Genomic DNA, 17,880 nt, shown 5'->3' with positions numbered 1-17,880 from the left:
GGGAGGGGGGAGAGGGAGGGGTGGAGGAAAGGGAGGGGTGGAGGAAAGGGAGGGGGAAGAGGTAGACTTTTAGCTTTTTCAATTGTGTCTTTTTTAAAATTTATAGATTTTCTTTGTCTTCCTGGAGGAAAACAACAAGAACTTAAGCTTGTACGGAAAACAAAAATCTTCAAACTAATGCACACCTGAAATTTACAACAAACAATTCCAACAATACAGCAAAAACAAAAGAGCAAAAACAAAGGGATTCCCACCCACCCCTTGCATCACAAAGTCTCTGTAAGTAACAACACATTCACAGTCAGAAACCACCATACATATCAATGCTTTGATCCAGTTTTCATAAGTAATATCATCTCCATCAAAACCTTCAAAGCGGAATAACAGATGAGCCATAAGGGTCCATATTAATAGTAAATCTCATCACTTCAATTGAAAAAAAAAAGAGAACACAAATCTGTTTCACAAAGAGATAACCAGTAATATAAATTTGCCTTTTCATATCCTGCTGTCTTTGGATTATCTTGGGATTTTTTTTCTTGTGCATTTTGTCTTTTGAATATATAATCTCGTCTTCTGAATATCTTGTCTTCTGTACATATCTTTTTTTTTTCATTAAAAAATCTTGACTTTTGAAGATCTTGTCTTTTGAATATCTTGTCTTTTGAACAAATAATCTTGTATTTTGTATATCTTGTCTTTTGCATATCTTGCCTTTTTAATGTTTTGGATGTCTTGTCAGGCTATCCAAATTCCGGATTAATAAAAAAACAAGAGAACTTGCTCAGTTAAACAAAATTCAAAGTAAATTATAGTCTTAAAGAACTTAGGCCTAACTAATAAACACATAGGAAAATTAATCGCAGATGTACAATCTGCACTAAAAATCATATTCAACTGCCAAACAATTTAAACAAAAATTGAAATTTTTTCACGGTCATTGTTTCACAGTATTTTCAATTAAAATCAAATCTTTCACTGTCATCGTTAACTACTGACACACGGACATTTACACAAGGAGTGCTGCTCATCTACGGCGTACGCCGTGCCTGGACCACAGACGGCACTCGACCTACAGGACCCGGCGGCTGTCATCAACTCTCCTCCAGCTGTTCTGAAAAACACGAGCGAAACAAACGAAAGACATTAGCTCAGGTGTACAACAGCAAAAGTAACAAATGGCTACCCCAGATTTACAAAGCTCATGTGTCAGAAAGTGAATGACAAAAATGATGTCATGAAGGCCCTTGCCACCACACCTGAAGATAAGGAGATTTGAGCATGACTATGCACCAATCTTAAGACTTGAAGAACTGGGTCTCCAACCAGATTATGATGAAGACTATAAGCAGACAGACTCTGGGATGCATCCTGAAGACGGGGGGGGGGGAGCAGAGATGGACATGTTCCGACTGCAGTGACCCCAACACAATGGAAAACTCAACAACTCGACGAGAACTGGGTGTCCTCAGAGGAAGTGGCAGTACCAGCATGGTACAGGGGATAGAAAGACGGGTTATTAACCAAATGAACACCGGAACGATCAGCAGATGGACCCACGTATGGCAATGTCCGGAGTGCTTTGATGTTGTTCCCAGGATCGAGTAATCAAGTAATCAAGTACAAGGCTCTATCTGCTCATTACCTTTGAGAAATTTAAAGTAATAAAACTTTTAGTTTAGTATTAGTAGAGGTTTTTCGGCGCTCACAACTTCATAAGGTCATATGAGCACCAGAAGATAAGAGGTGTTACAAGAGAGTAACAAACATAAAAAAGAAGAAGGGGAGATAAGTACGATAGATGTTTGATAGGAAAGAAGCAAACCACACCGGAGCACCCGCCAACCACCCACACGAAGACATTAGATCAGGTGTAAAACAACAAGACTAACAAATTGCTACCCAAGAAATACAAAGTTCATTCTGCTCAGTACCAAGATCTAGTTTCAAGAAATTTAACGTAATAAAATTTTTGAGTTTCACAATATGTAAATCTTTTCCATGAAATTCTTTGAGTATCTTGATAACGACTCTGATCCCTGTAAAGATTTCTCTGTTGACCCACCCCTTGGCGCTCAAATGACCTTATGCAGTTGCGAGCGCCGTAAATCCTCTACTAAAACCAAAAACCAGCGACTCTGAACAACCTATTATTTTGATAGAGCAGACAGAACCTCTGGGCGCGCGCGCTCATATGACCTTATGCAGTTGCGAGCGCCGTATAACCCCATACTAAACTAAAAAACAAGAACGTCTGGTTTCTGACCTCATGGTCTTTGTAACTCAAAATAGTCAGAAATGTCGGACAGAACTCTGTAATTCTGAGGTAGGGAAATACCTCGACCTAACTACATAGTAAGAATCAAGTTTAGATTAGTTTTTGTAAGATTTTACGTTACTTTCAACAATAACAGGCTATATTGTAAAACAGCAAGACAAACAAACTACATAATAAGGATCAAGTTTAGATTAGTTTTTGTAAGATTTTTCGTTACTTTCAACAATAACAGGCTATACTGTAAAACAGCAAGACGAACAAATGCCTCATAGAGAGGACGGGGGTGGGGGAGGGGGAGGAGGGACGAAGAAGGGAGGGTGAGAGAGGGGAGAGGGAAGAAGCAGGGGGAGGGGAGGGGGATGAAGGAGAGAAGAGAGGGAGGGGTAAAGAGGGGAGGGGAGGGGACGAAAGAGAGGGGACAAAGGACAGAAAAGACGGAGGAGACAGATGGAACTAAATGAAAAGGATCAAGTTTAGTTTCGTTCAGGTGAGAGTTTTACGGCACTTGAAACACAAACAGGTCATCCAAGTACAGAGAAGTCAAAGTGTGACTACTGGGGGAACGGAAGTACATCTGACTATCGTCACTCACTGATGATGTCCAGTTTGCAGAGGGGACAGGTTCGATTCTTCACCAGCCACGGGTCGACACATCTGGTGTGATATGGGTGGGAGCAGGGGAGGATGCGTAGTTTCTGGGGGGAAGAAACAAATAACAGAATGCGTTTTTTAAAGTTTTCGTAGGTATTTTATGGCACTTGCAACACTACAAGGTCATATAAATGCCGAATATTAGAGGAAGATTAGTTTTAGTAAGAGTTTAACGGCACTTGCAATACAATAAGGTCATGTAAGTGCCGAAGAATAGATGTGTTACAAGAGAGTAACATACACAAAAAACAAGGAGGAGAGATAAGGAAGATGGATGTTTGATAAGAAAGAAGGAGCAAACCACACCAGAGCACACACCAACCACCCACACAGAATGTGTGAAACACACATTAATACATGCAGTAATTAGCACTGAACAACAGAAAGCGTGAAACATGCGTAAATAAAAGGCACAATTATTACTGTCTAACAACAGAATGGGTAACATACGCATAAAAACATGGCAAAATTAGCATTGACCAACAGAATGTATGACACACTCATAAACCCACGCGCTCATATGACCTTATACAGTTGCGAGCGCCGTAAAACACTTACCAGAGAAAAAAACACCCAAAAAAAACACTCATAAACACAAGGCATACTGTTGAACAGAATGTGTGACATACTCGTAAATACATAGCAAAATTAGCACTGAACAACAGAAAGTGTAACATGGCGTACTTAGCACTGAACAACAGAAAGTGTGACATGCACGTATGTAAATACATAGCGTAAATAGCGCTTTTTTATCCCCAGGAGTTTTATGGCACTTGCAACACAATAAGGTCATATAAAAACCGAAGATAAGAGGAAGATTAGAGAAAAGGGAGTAACAAACACAAAAAAAGGAGGAGAGATACCGACGACAGATGTTTGATAGTAAAGAAGGAGCAAACCACACCAGAGCACCCACCAAACAAATAACAGAATATGTGACACACACATAAATACATCGCATAATTAGCACTGAACAACAAAATGAGTGACACACGGGTAAATACTATTTCCTGGTTACATTCTGCTTTCAAAAAATGTTTAGGTTTATAGACTTTACTTGCTTGGATTGCTTGTTCTCGAGCATTTTCTAACACAGTATGGTGAAATCATTTAATTTCTCTTGAAACCACTGGCTATTTGTTTGGAACACTTGGAGGGTTAGAACATTAAAAATGACGGAAAAAAATGTTAAAAATAATAATAGATAGCATTTTTACAGCACAAATCCCCGCTCAACAGCAAGCTCTATACGCTTCACAATCTATACTATTACCCAAGTAGACCTGAGAGCATTCTGAAACAGCCTCAACTTCCTGGGAAGCATACAGTGCAAGCGGCCTTTTATAGGTGCTAAGACACTAACATACTGACAAGATCTTTCGCTGTCTATGGCCTGTTACCCATTTCCACCTGGGTGAAGTGAGGAAAATTTGTGTAAAGTTCCTTTCCCAAGGACACAACGTCGGGCCCGCAACCTCACAATTACGAGTCCGGTAGCCTAACTACTAGGCCACCGACACGACTGAACAACACTTTAAAAACTACTTACGTGCTTGTGCAGAAACTCCTCCAGACAAGTGCAGGGGTCTATGAGAGGCTTCTCCACGCCCGTCTTCCTCACCCTAACCCTAAACCCTACTAAACCAGCAAAATAAAAACATTTTTAAAAACCAACACAACAAAACCCTCGGTTACCTGTTTGTGCAGAAACTCCTCCAGACAAATAGCGCAGGTGTCTATGAGAGGCTTCTCCTCTCCCGTCTTCCTGTACTTCATTGTCTTCATCATGGAGATAGCATGGTGGGCCGTCTTCCTCATGCTCGACTGAAACATAATAACAATACACAGCATTTGTATAATAATAATAATAATAATAGACAGTATTTGTATAAAAATAATAATAATAATAGCATTTGTATAATAATAATAATAATAATAGACAGCATTTGTATAATAATAATAATAATAATAATAGACAGCATTTGTATAGCTTAAATTGGTCCCTTTTAAGAACAAGGGGGCTATCCCGAAAAATGTTGTTTCGAGAAAATCGAAGTTTAAGTTTTCCGACTCTTGTTCAGTTCCTTTGAAAGACAAGGGGAGTTTTTCTCTATAACCAAACAAATATACACAACCAAACAAATATACACGCCAATCACACCAAACTTCTTCTTAAGGTAGGGCAAAGCCCAATTTAGTGTAGGTCAAGATTTCTGGAAACGCCCAAAATCTGGGTTAGCCCGTTTTTTCCTTAAAAGCGACCAATTTCACTTTCAACAGTAAGCTCTATGTGCTGCACAATCTATATGTAAGGCATCGTGATCACATCAGGCGCTCATCAAAATAATGAAATCGAAGAAGCAGGCATTTTTTCTCCAATTTGGCAATTTTTATTGAATTTTTCTTTTTTGGCTAAACACCTGTTTTGTCTATATGAAAACAATAACCTTATGAATTTTACTGAAAAACGTTGACTAAAAGCACCAAATATGTAATTTTTCAGTTCTCAAACATTCTCAAGCTATTAAAGCTACCAAACTTTGGTGGCCATTTTCTTGCTAATTTTACCATTGAACCCAAGCGACCCGACCTCCTTCAATCACAAATATCTTCACTTCAATTCAAAATGGAAGGGCATATTTTTTATCGAAACCAAGGCAAATGAATTCTCTTTCAGATGATACCAACATCTCCACAAGCCCAAATATTGACGAGCGCCTGATTCCACCGAGCGACCATATTGTTACCCCAGCAGACTTGATCTAACATGCACAACAACAGGAAAAACGGAGGTCACACAGGCAGTTTTAGTTTTTAGTAAAAGTTTTACAGCACCCGTTACACGATTAGGTTTCATCAGTGCAGAAGAAGAGTTAAGTTTTAGTAAGACTTATTATGGCCCTTGCAAAACAACTGGGTCATATCAGTCCCTAATAATACTTCAGTTTAAGTAGGAATTTTACAGTACTTGCTCCCTGGCCGACTCACCTCCATCTGGTGGTCCCACACGCCGTCCGACATTCTCGTCTTGACACCCGTCAGCAGAACCAGCAGGAAGATGAAGGCGTAGAAACATTGCCAGAACTGGCTCAGGTTCGTCTGAGATGAGATGAGATGAGATGAGATGAGTTGAGGTAAGGTGAGATAAGTTTTTAATGTTCAGTTACTGGCACATGGGTTTAGTGTTGCACACACACACACACACACACACACACACACACACTCACATACACACACACACACACACACACGCACACACACACACACACACACACACACACACACACACACACACACACACACTCACACATGCATGCATGTATACCTCTCCTATAAAATTAACTCCCCTGGGTTTAGTCATTCTGTCAGTCTTAGTAGTAGTTTCATAGCACTTGCGACACAATTAGTTCATATACAAGAGCCAAAGGTTAGAGATGTAACAAGAGAGTAACAAACACCAAAAAAAAAGGAGGAGAGATATGGAAGATACATGTTTGATAGAAGAGAAGGAGCAAACAACACCACAGCACCTGCTAACCACTTTCCACACATTTGAAAGCCATTCTAGAGAATAGAAGAATGAAGATGGTTCTTTTACCCTTTTCTGCACATCAATGTTCACACACACATATACTATTGGACTCGGATATAGATGATATACTGAATTTTTTTTTTTTAATGATTCACTATCAATTCCTCCTCATATTCTCACTTCCACAAACATAAAGAAATCAACTCTCATCTGGGCTATTTTTGAAAATTTCTCGCAGAAAAAAGGGCAAAAAGTCATTGCAGCACAGAGGAAATGCTCAAACGTTTAAAAAAATATCGTTGGAAGAAGGGGGGAAAAAACTACTCCTTTCTCGTAACAAATAGACAGAAACTACAACTAGAAACAAAGTGAGAAAAAAAACCCTATTTATCTGAGTTCCTATATCACAGATATATTATAAACACCATAACATTTCTAAGTAAGGCATTCCTGAAAATCTGTTCCAGCAATGAAAAAAAAATGATTTTTTAAAACCCTATCTCTAAGTAGTGTTTTACTATCGTATCTATATAACGTGGGGAACTCTGGGCTCCAACTTTCCAAAGAGGAAATTTACTCGTCCGTACGCTTTGCATAGCAGTCTGTCAAAATGATTTTTGGAGAAATACTGAAAGTTTCAAAGAGATCTGATCTTCGCACTAGAAGTATTCTAAAATGTGAAGAATACAACTCCTGGGGTACAAAATGACCTCACGGCGTACGGATAGGGTTAACACTTAGCTGTCACTTGCCGCAATAGTGCGATGGATAAAATCATCCGTTCCGGTCACCTGGTGCAACAGGCCCGGGAAGTTCGTTGCAGTCACTCTCCTAGCAGAGTGACCAGATAGGGTATTTTGTACTGCTGGCTGTCTGACTGCAAAGTGTTAAAATTTCCATTTAAGGCATTCCTGAAAACTTGTTCCAGCAATGAAAAAAAAAAAAAGATTCTTTAAAATGCTTCAATAATTCTGAAGTTCCTCTCGGTGTGACCCTAACCTTGCTGGTGCCCGCCTGCTCCTCCTCGCCGACACAGATGACACCTCTCCCTCCCGGGGCTCGGCCACACGTCGACCACATCGTCAGCGTCGGAACTTTCTGGAAACAAAAAAAAAAAGTTTTTTTAAAAATTAACACTTTGCAGTAACTTGCCGCAATAATGCGCCGGTGAAAATTATCCGTTCTGGTCACCTGCCGCAATTCTGCTCCAGGCCCAAGAAGCCCATTGCAGTCACTCTCCTGGCTGGGTGGTTAGATGGGGTATTTTGTACCGCTGGCTGTGTGACTGCAAAGTGTAAAAAAAACCCATGGATTTAATTTACTGCCTTCCTTTAGGTTCCTCAACCACCAGCATTTGTGGTGCAGCGGGTAGGTGCTTCCAGTCACACACAGAAGACTCAAGTTCGATTCGCGAGTGGGGAGAACTTTTTTTATCGAGTATGATCTCTGGTCTTTCTGCTGGGATGAAGGATGAAGTATCCCTCTCAGCCAAGGTAGGCCCTGACAGGCAGCCGATGATCAGAATTGTGCAAAAATCGATGCAAAAAACACCTACACTTTTTATAAAGCGCAACTGCAGAGTGCCTAACCGCTAACCACATTACGCCAGTATTCTGCTCCGTATTCTGCATCAATAAATTGTCAACCAACTGTTCAGATATATTAAACCCAAAATTTTGGTCATACTTTCTTTTATTGCAATTTCATAATCTGTGGTATCAGCTGCATATACTCGAGACATATTTTGCCTAAATTCAGATTCTAAATGCTGAAAAAAGCAAGAAAAGGTAAATAATATAAGTATAATTTCACAAAGAATCTAACAATTTCTTCTCTCTCCCACAAAATTTTGCTTTCTGAGCTTATAACATTTGAACAACTTCCCGACGAAATGCTGAAAACTTTACTTTTGTTGCCTGTAAGAGATTTCTGAACTCAAGATTCGTTGCTCAAGAGGCTATGGTTTGGGCAGTTTTAGGGTTAGCATGCCAGGGTTATCAGAGACGAAAGATCGTTCTCTGCCCGAATCAGTTTCAATTTTTACTGCTTTATCCAGCAATAACAAACTAATCAAGATAATTAACTATTCATAACACATGCAACACAGGTTAAAATGAATACCGGTATATATATCTGCTATTTTCAGTTTTAGTAAGAGTTCTACATCACTGGCAACACAAGAAGGTCATATAAGTGCCAAATTATTTTTTTTTTATTATAGTAGAGGGTTTTACGGCGCTCGCAACTGCATAAAGTCATATGAGCGCCAAGGGGTCGGTGTCAACAGAGAAGTCTTTACAGGGAATCAGACTCATACTGCTCACCTCTCTAGCTTCAACAGCACAAGGTCTGCTTCGAATATCAAGGCACCCCAAAATAGCGGGTCACAAGAGAGTGACAAACATACAAAAGAAGTAGAGGAAAATGATAATAGTAAGGATCAGGAAAGAAAAAGCAGCAGTTCCCTGTTGTAGATCAAGCACAGTTATGAGCCTGACCTGAATCATGTACCCCCTTTGGGAATGGCCTAAAGACACTACAGTCAGTGGCACTGCCCCGGGGGGGGGGGGGGTGAAGTGCCAAAGATTAGAAGTGTTACAAGAGAGTGACAAACACAAAAAAGAAGGAGAGATAAGGAAAATAAGACAAGATAAGATGAGATAGATAAGATAAGATTATACTTTATTATCCCAGAGGGAAATTTTTCTAAGCTGTACAGGACGGTAAAAACACACGCAGGTATACATAAGAATTTAAATTACATCTTACTCTCATTAAAATTCAATAGATGTTTGATAGGAAAGGAAAGATGGAGCAAACCACACCAGAGCACCTGCCAACCACCATCTGCTGACTATTTATTACACCAATCCTCCTCCCCCCCCCCCCTATATCAGGTGCACACCTCCCCAGTCCTACTCACCAGCATGTGGTCATTCATGCTGCTCACTGCCACTTTCACGTGGAACTTCACTTGACTGAAAAAGAAATAGAACAATATCAAAATGTAGAAAAAGAAGTACAATCAGGCCTGCTCTAACAACCACCTGTATTATAAGACAACCACCTGTATTATAAGACAACCACCTGTATTATAAGACAACCACCTGTATTATAAGACAATCACCTGTACAAATAACTATTCCCACCTTGTATTGTGTTCTAAAATGGTCGCTTTTAAGGACAAGCGGGCTAAACCATATTTCGGAGGTTTCCAGAAATCTTGACCTACCCCAAAAGTGGGCATAGCCCTATCTATTGGAGAAGTTTTGGTTTCCTTAGAGTGTATATTTGCCTGGTTATAGAGAATACTCCTCCTTGTCTTTTAAAGAAACTCAAAATAGCATTTTTCGGGATAGACCCCTTGTGCTTAAAAGCGACAAAATATTTTAATGAGTCTTTCCAAGAGGATCACCAGTAGAAGACAGGGATGGAAACTGATCAGTCCTAACTTTACAGAACTCTTTATCTCTGCGGGGGGTAAACCCACTACGCCGGGGCCCTTTTTTGGTGCTAAATCTAAAAATGACAAAAACGTCATTAAATGGGTCATAAAATCAAAACTAGCAAAACTATTTTGATAGCTCTTCACCTACAGAATGAATTTCCGGTATAAGAGACCTGTTTTGCTGGCAATTGCTGAAAAGTAATTTGATGTCGAAGTCATCATAAAGGAATGTGCCCGAGATGCTGTGAGCGGCTCACCGGCACAGTGGTTCCGACCGCGAGCCCCTGGGAAAGGCTTGCCGGGGATACAGAGTTAACTTTTCGCGGGCTATACAGATTTGGAAAAATACACTTATTCCATTGTAAATTAGGACACACAGTAGAATGACTCACCATTGAAAGTAGGTAGACAGGCATCAGGGGTCCCACTTACGGAAAATGACGGAGCAAATCAAAATTACGGATTTCCGTAAATTTACGGACATTCTCCATCCCTTATAAGACAATCACCAAAACAAACAGCCACTTTCCATTTCTTCTCTTATGTTGTTGGGGTTTTTTTGGTTCATTATAACAAGACGGTGTAAGATGTCCACCAGTCTAAGATGGCCACTTTTCTTCTCAACAATGAGGTGAAAGTCTTAGACAGTATCAACTGTATGCGCTCTGTATATCGACAGAGAACTGAGAGCCTGAAATGATCTTGGACAGTCAAGGAGTTGTCATGCAACTGTAAGTGAGTAACTTCCCCCACCCCCACTCCCCCCCCTCCCCAATTCCCAACCCCCTCACCTCCGACACAATTTAGATCATTTCTGAGGCAGGCTGCTTCAATACTACCTACGAGAGCCAACCATGGCTGGGAGGTATACAATGTCCAAGCAGACAGACAGAGATACTCAATAAAAAAATTTGTTTTTAAAACATCCCCTCAGAGGAATCGAACTCACATCTTTGGCATGTGACAGTGAAGCGCCTAATAGCAACACCACAGACACTAGCGAAATAATTACGGATTATTAAAGAGCTTCTCGACACAAAAAAAACGTAACAATGCTCTAAAGTCTTACGTTGATTTAAGGGTCACATAAATTGCACTTTTCTTTTCCTAATTGTTCTTATTAATAGGGAGGAGAAGTTGGAGGAGGACACTGATGACAACGATGATGAGGAGGGAGATGAGGAAGAGAAAGAGGAGAAGGAAGATAAGGAGGAAGAGGAGAGGGAAGAGGAAGAAGAGAATAAACAGAAGTAGCAACCACCTCATAAACTGGTTGTAAATGTTCCAACTTCAAGGCAAGCTGCACCAAGCCTGAATATTAAAGTCGCTTTTAAGCACAGGGGGGCTATCCCGAAAAATGCTGTTTTGAGAAAATCAAAGGTAAAGTTTTTGCTCCTTGTTCAGTTTCTTTAAATGACAAGGAGAGTTTTCTCTATAACCAAACAAATATACAGACTAATGAAACCAAACTTCTCCTATAGGTAGGGCAATGCCCACTTTTGGTGTAGGTCAAGATTTCTGGAAACCCCCGTACTCTGGGTTTGCCCACTTGTCCTTAAAAGCGACAATATATACCTCCACAGAGACCAATGCTGCAACCGCCCCAACAAACAACCTACCTCAAGATCAAGGTGAGCAAAGCTGTGATGTTCTCGGGATTGTCAATCACGACGATGGGCTTCGACACCAGCTGTGACACATCCAGCTAGAGGGAGGACAACACAAGTGTAACATTTGAGCATTTGTGTGTTCTTTGCGTGTACACTTGTGTATTTCATCACATATTTATATCATGTATGTTTGTCATTATAAAATTCAACGACAAGCACATCTGGTCGGGGTAGGCAATTTAATACTTAACAACTGGCACATACTCTGTTCACATGTTCTGCTCGGAAGAGGCACTGACCACATGTTCTCGTGCTTGTATACTGCTCACAACACCGACAAGGATAATCACTACGAAAGGACGAAGACAGCTCATGACAGTTACAGGTGGTCACTAAAAATAATGGACGAGGACAACTGGACTGATTTATTGGGTTAAATCCCTTAAACATGTTTGACAGTGACAACACTACAGTCATTGTAACCCAAATTTCCCCATGGGGATCAACAAAGTGTAATTTATTCATTTATTTTCATTATTTATTATTATATTTTACTTCACTTACTTTATTTCATTATTTATTATTATATTTTACTTCACTTACTTACTTTATTTCATTTATTTATTTTAATTATTTATTTATTTCATTTATTTATATATTTATCTATCTTACCATTCTTTAATTATTTGATTACTAAAACATAAGCTGGTGGGTGGTTAGCTGTAGACTATTAAGTAACTTGACAGGTAATAGACTAACACATCACAGTCACAAGGTATCATCATCACCATCATGATCCCCGCCCATCATAAATTTCTCATACATGTTGCATGTTTTCCAAAACCAAGAACAGTAAAATGAGGAGGATTAGACTGTCAATTATCCACAGGCACCATTTCTCCACTTCTGTGTTATTTCTTATGCACAGTAGAATTGTAAATGGGCTGATTTACCAATGTCATGCTCATACTGTGCCGGAACAACATAGGCGTAACTGCTGCTTTTTCTTTTCTCATCCTTACTATCATCATGTTTCCTCTACTTCTTTCGTATGTTTGTCACTCTCTTGTGAACGGGTATTTCCAGGGTGCCTTGATAGTCGAAGCAGATTTTGTGGTGTTGAAGCTAGAGGGGTGAGCAGAGTAAGTCTGATTCCCCGTTTGGACTTCTCTGCTGACACCCACCCCTTAGAGCTTATATGACCATATTTTGTTGCGAGCGCCATTTATAAAACCTTACTAAAACTAACTCTGTATTATGGGGAGGTAATTAACAAAGTTAATAAAAAAAATACTCAGTAGCCTCCCCTGTCACTGACAATTTTTAAAAAAAATGTTTTTTACTAATACAGTCAACCCTGCGTAAGACGGCTGCTTATTGTCAAGGAGAAAAGTGGGCATATAAAACAGGAGGCCGTCTAAGACAGGACTGATCAAAATGAAGAAAACAAACCATTCCCTTCTGAGATCCCAACTGAAAGTAGCTGCGTTGTTGTTGTTGTTGTTGTTGTTGTTGCTGTTGTTGTTGTAGGTTCATTTTTTGTTAGCTTTTATTTATATTTTGTTGCTCATTTTGTGCAACGGTGACAATAAAACGAAATGTGTCCGACGAGGAAGACTGAGTACCATGTTGAAACAAACACATGGGTCACCACCACCACTCGGAAAATGAGCGACGCTTCTGTCGCAGGTACATGTTGACACCCAAATTGTTACTTTGTTACAGACTGGGTAAACAGTCACCATTAACTCACTTACAATTCAATATGCGTATGAGTTGTGGGCAGTGCTTATGGGTAATGGGGGGGATCAAACGCTTACCTCACTTGCAGCTGAAAATATATTTTTATCTATTGGTCAACAGTGGGAGGGGCCTACGCAACATGATCGACTGGAGGGATTACTTAACAACAACGACAGGTGATTGGGTTAAGACGGCCCGTCCACAATGTCAGGGGCCAATACATAATCTATTTTTATAAGTTGGGAATTGAGAGAGAGATGGCCATCTAAGACAGGTGTTACAGTTTGGTGTGATAGGGGCTGCAAGATAAAATGTGGTGGCCGCCGCCGCGTTGGACAGGTGACCGTTTTACACAGTTAAATGATATAGAAAAAATGCAAGGGGGGAAATGGAAAGTGGCCGTTTGTACAGGTGACCGTATTATACAGATGGCCGTCATGGCAGGTTCGACTGTATGTAAAAAGTAAAGTTGTTCCCCCATCCGATCCGGACATTGGGGATTGCCTTGTTAGTGAGACAACGTCCTGGGCCTTTGGCATATTGTGGTAGGGTGGCTATTTCCTTTCCACGCTGCCTTTACTTCCCCAACTCGAAGTCAGGAACCCAATACTGCTGGGTGGGCAGGAGGGGGCCAAAAAAATCAAAAACATTTAAAATTTTGGGTGAAAAAGAAGTATGTTATAACAAGGTTTTACTGAACATATATTTTCCCTTACACTCTCAAACACTTATAAAGAATAGCATACCTCTTTTATGATCCCTTGGTTCAAGGTCAAGATAATGATTGCCGACGCCCCAAACATTAGTGCTTTCCTGACCTGTGTAACATGAAGGAAAAAAAATTACAGGCTGACAGGAAAGTACAACTAAATACCAGAACCAATGTCACAATATTTTTAATTGCAGTTTCTTAATCTGAAATGTCAGTTACATATGCTCCAGAAATGTTTTGTCGAAATTCAAATTCTAAACGTTGATAAAAATAAAGAAAAAATTTAAAAACACAATATATATATATGTATAGTACAATTGTTAAAAGAAAGAAATAATTGTTTCTCTCTCCTAAAACGTTTTACATTCTGGGCTTAGTACCTTGGGACTCCTAGCCGACAATATGCCATCACAAATCTTACCCTGTTAACAAATCCATTGTTATAATAAATATTGAAATACTGCAGCAGTCTCCAGGAATCTTTTACAATTTTCTTCTCCATGTGCTCAAAAGCAAATCTCACCCTGTTTACAAACACAGTGTCATAGATATTGAAATACTGCAGTCTCCACCAATCTTTTGCCACTTTTATCTTCGCGTGCTTACAACAAATCTTACCCTGTTTACAAATACATTGTTATAAAATATATTGAAATACTACAGCCTCCAATAATCTTTTGACGTTTTTATTGTCGCGTTCTTACAACAAATCTTACCCTATTTACAAATACAGTGATATAAAATATTGCAAGACTACAGTCTCCACCAATCTTTTGCCATTTTCATCTCCGACTGCTAACAACTAATCTTACCCTGTTTACAAATACAGTGTTATAAATTAATGAAATACTGCAGCAATCTCCACCTACCAATCTTTTGCCATTTTCTTCTCCGTGTGCTAAAAAAACAAATCTTACCCTGTCCATGACCAGAGGGCAGTCAGAAGCCAACCCGTCCCCGGCACTTCCGTCCGTCTCGGCCGAGTAATGCACGACACCCACCCAGTCCTGGGGTAACCGAGCAAATCCATTCATGTCTCTGTTTCCACAGTCATCAGATGGAAGCTGAAATAATACATATGTAAAAAAAACGTTTACAACCACTTGTAGTTGTATACATGATGATAAAGGCTTATAAACAACAAGATGCAATATTTTATCACAAGTACTCTCTCTCTCTCTGTCTCTCTCTCTCTCTTTCTCTCTTTATTACTACACAGAAAGAGCACCTAACAGAAAAGGAAAGAGCTCTTCATTCTTACTTTCTCTCATCATTGTTTTTCATTTCGGTTCACTGTTCAAGTATATTTTCAAGTCCCTAACTGATTTTAACGCAACATGGCTGCTTTCCCCCTAGAGTGCTGGGTCCTGCTAGCCAAATAGCCATGAATTTCGAAACCAATCTTATCTACCCAAAAAAAAATTTTAATTTCATTTTCATCTAGATCTAGATCTAGATAAATTTTGAGCGAAACTTTTCAGCAGTAGCTGGCCAGAAAGACCTTTATTTTTTCAAAAACATTGTACTTCAACTGTACATGATTGCAAAGGAAATATGAAAATTATTCCCCTCATAATACAAAAAAAATTAATTAGATTCACTACCTGAGACAGGTAGGCCTATTCGAAAAACCTGACAATACACTGTAAGTTATTTCATGTAAGTCTGAAACTGCAAGCATTTATAAACCTGGAATTACACCAAGTAAATGTATGACCTAGAGACTCTAGTAATGAGAAACAAGTCCCATGCCCCCAGGCTAGAGAGCTCTCACAGAGACACAAACTGTACTTTCTCATTTTCAACAAAAATTAATCTTTTTCCTATCAGCGAGCAACTCGTGACATTCAAAGCTTGCTGGTTTACACAAAAAAGGGAAAACCCTCCCACTTGTCCCTCCCAATTAGTCTAAGATGCATGCCTTTCAATACTTTGTTTATCTTCAGCCTTAATTAAACTTTGGTGACTTTGAGTGAGCAAATGAATTTTGGCAGCAATGACTCAAACTCAAACAGTTTGACAATTGACAAAAAGGCCTCATATTTGGGGAGGACTTCCGTAATGAGCAACCACTATGAGACAGAGTAGAGAAGAGAGGGGTAGGGGAAGGGTTAGGGTTAGGGTTAGGTCTCTTCTTTATAGAGTTTGTTGGGTTGGTCGCTCGATACAGAATTCTTTCCAATTTTGAGAACGAGAATCCTTGAACAAGCTACTGATTACTGAAGACTGTTAAAGTTATCACGTCATAATTTTGTTTTGGTATCCTAAAAAAAAAGTAATTTTTTTTTTTTAAGTTTAATATCAGCACACACCATTACAAATATCAGTCTCTGTACGTATATCTAACCTGATGACAGTGATGACTCATACACTTGAACAAGACTACTTTAATGACTAAATACTTGTAGGCCTACTGTAACTGTGTGCAGAGTGCAAATGCAGGCCTACTTCTGCACCTACCATATGCAAACGACCGCCCACTTCTTGATCCCCACCGGCTGGCATGAATCGACCGCTGAACTTTTGTATGTGTCTATGATCCTCACAGTTCTGGTTTGAGACCGGTGGTCTGGTGTGTTCTCCAGAAGTCGGTTGCGTCACTTGTGTCTTGGAGGAGAGTATTGGAGTCGGACGAGATTGATGAGAAGTCCTCATCATTTGCTGGCCAAGTCTAGACGGCAATCTTATGGTATGGGACATCGTAACTGATGCTTCTTTCGCTTGAACAACATTTACAGGAACGTAAATGATACATGCACAAAGCAAAATGATACTTGTCGACCATTTTCGCGTTGACATAACTGAAAGAAGTATCAGATGCACCAAACACCAAAGACTGTCGTCCATCTTGGGTGTTTGTGTTGACGTTTTGCACGGACGTAATCGAGTCCAATCTCAAATGTCAACAATTGGTATCGTCTTGGTATCGTCACTTGTTGCAGCTTTTATTTTGTAATCTTTGGATTGCTTTTTTGTTTGTTTTTGTTTTGTTTTGTTTTTTTGGGGGGTTGGGGTGGGCTGTCTCTCTTTCAAAAGGCCCCTCTTCCCTCTTCTCTACCCGGACTTGAGAAAAGTTTTCCTAAACACCTCCCTGTATTTGGAACTCATGTTCAGGTAGACAAACATGTTGACGCTTGAGTTAACGCTCTCTACCATGACACAGAGCGAGCCGAACACCAAAAACATGTTCTCATATCTTCCTCCAACGTACATTGTTGGCTCAACAAAGAGACCGAGATAAAGTATTGTCGAAGGTAAGTAACAGATGATAAAGATGGAACCGATTAAAGTCACAGTTTTCGTAACCTTTTTATCCTGGTGGCTCTGTACTTGAGGTCCTTTAGCAACAGCCGTTTGCCGCCATTTCGTCTTTTTGTTGAGTTTGAGGACGAAAACAATGGAGCAGCACGTGACAGACAAGAAGGACAAGGTGTGGACGATGACGCCATGTGTCTGGACCATTGAAGCAATGACAATGTGGCCTTGGTAGAGTTACTGCTAGGATCGATGTGTTTCTGGCCGGATCAAACACCCAGGCCAGTCTGTTACTGTAGAACAGAGGCAGACTTGTACACAGCATGGTGGAGAACAACAAGAACAGGATGACCTTTGTCCTCCGTGGCGTGATAATCTTGTTGACCTTCATAGGTACAGCAATACACAGACATCTCTCCAAGGTGATGAACGCGGTGATCAAAGCTATGCTTCTGTAGATATTCCAAAAAAGGCGAAATGTATCATAAAGTCGTTATTTCATCAAGAAAACGAAGGTATTATCATACAATGAACAAAATAATATACAGTATTTCTCAAGGATGAAGAAAAAATGTCTATAAAAACTTCCTGTTTACAGAGGTTATAATGCACTCTATGTTCGTGTGTGTGTGTGTGTGTGTGTGTGTGTGT

The 17,880-nt window shown here is 39.9% G+C and overlaps 1 protein-coding gene across 1 annotated transcript; it reads right to left on the bottom strand.

Moving 5' to 3' along the window:
* Positions 1–97: 97 nt before the first annotated feature.
* LOC101853977 (RING finger protein 215) lies at positions 98–16,871 on the bottom strand. Its single transcript, XM_005110124.3, has 10 exons — positions 16,435–16,871; positions 14,892–15,038; positions 14,009–14,080; positions 11,529–11,614; positions 9,385–9,439; positions 7,461–7,559; positions 5,918–6,028; positions 4,625–4,753; positions 2,871–2,973; positions 98–1,114 (listed from the first exon to the last, which is right to left on the bottom strand). The coding sequence occupies exons 1-10, from the start codon at positions 16,819–16,821 to the stop codon at positions 1,095–1,097; spliced, it is 1,209 nt and encodes a 402-aa protein (XP_005110181.1). The 5' UTR covers positions 16,822–16,871; the 3' UTR covers positions 98–1,094.
* Positions 16,872–17,880: the final 1,009 nt, after the last annotated feature.

The sequence above is a fragment of the Aplysia californica genome, unplaced genomic scaffold (assembly GCF_000002075.1).
Source record: "Aplysia californica isolate F4 #8 unplaced genomic scaffold, AplCal3.0 scaffold00855, whole genome shotgun sequence".
Lineage (NCBI taxonomy): Eukaryota > Metazoa > Mollusca > Gastropoda > Aplysiida > Aplysiidae > Aplysia > Aplysia californica.
The sequence above is the reverse complement of the archived record's forward strand: the minus strand, read 5'-3'. Positions and strand labels throughout refer to the sequence as shown.

Excerpts from the sequence above, each read along its gene's own strand:
- LOC101853977 (XM_005110124.3), bottom strand. The coding sequence starts at position 16,821 with ATGGACGACAGTCTTTGGTGTTTGGTGCATCTGATACTTCTTTCAGTT. Across the intron at positions 14,081-14,891 it reads GCCCTCTGGTCATGGACAGG|GTCAGGAAAGCACTAATGTT; the intron begins GTAAGATTTGTT and ends CATGTTACACAG. Across the intron at positions 11,615-14,008 it reads ACCAAGGGATCATAAAAGAG|CTGGATGTGTCACAGCTGGT; the intron begins GTATGCTATTCT and ends TCCTCCCTCTAG.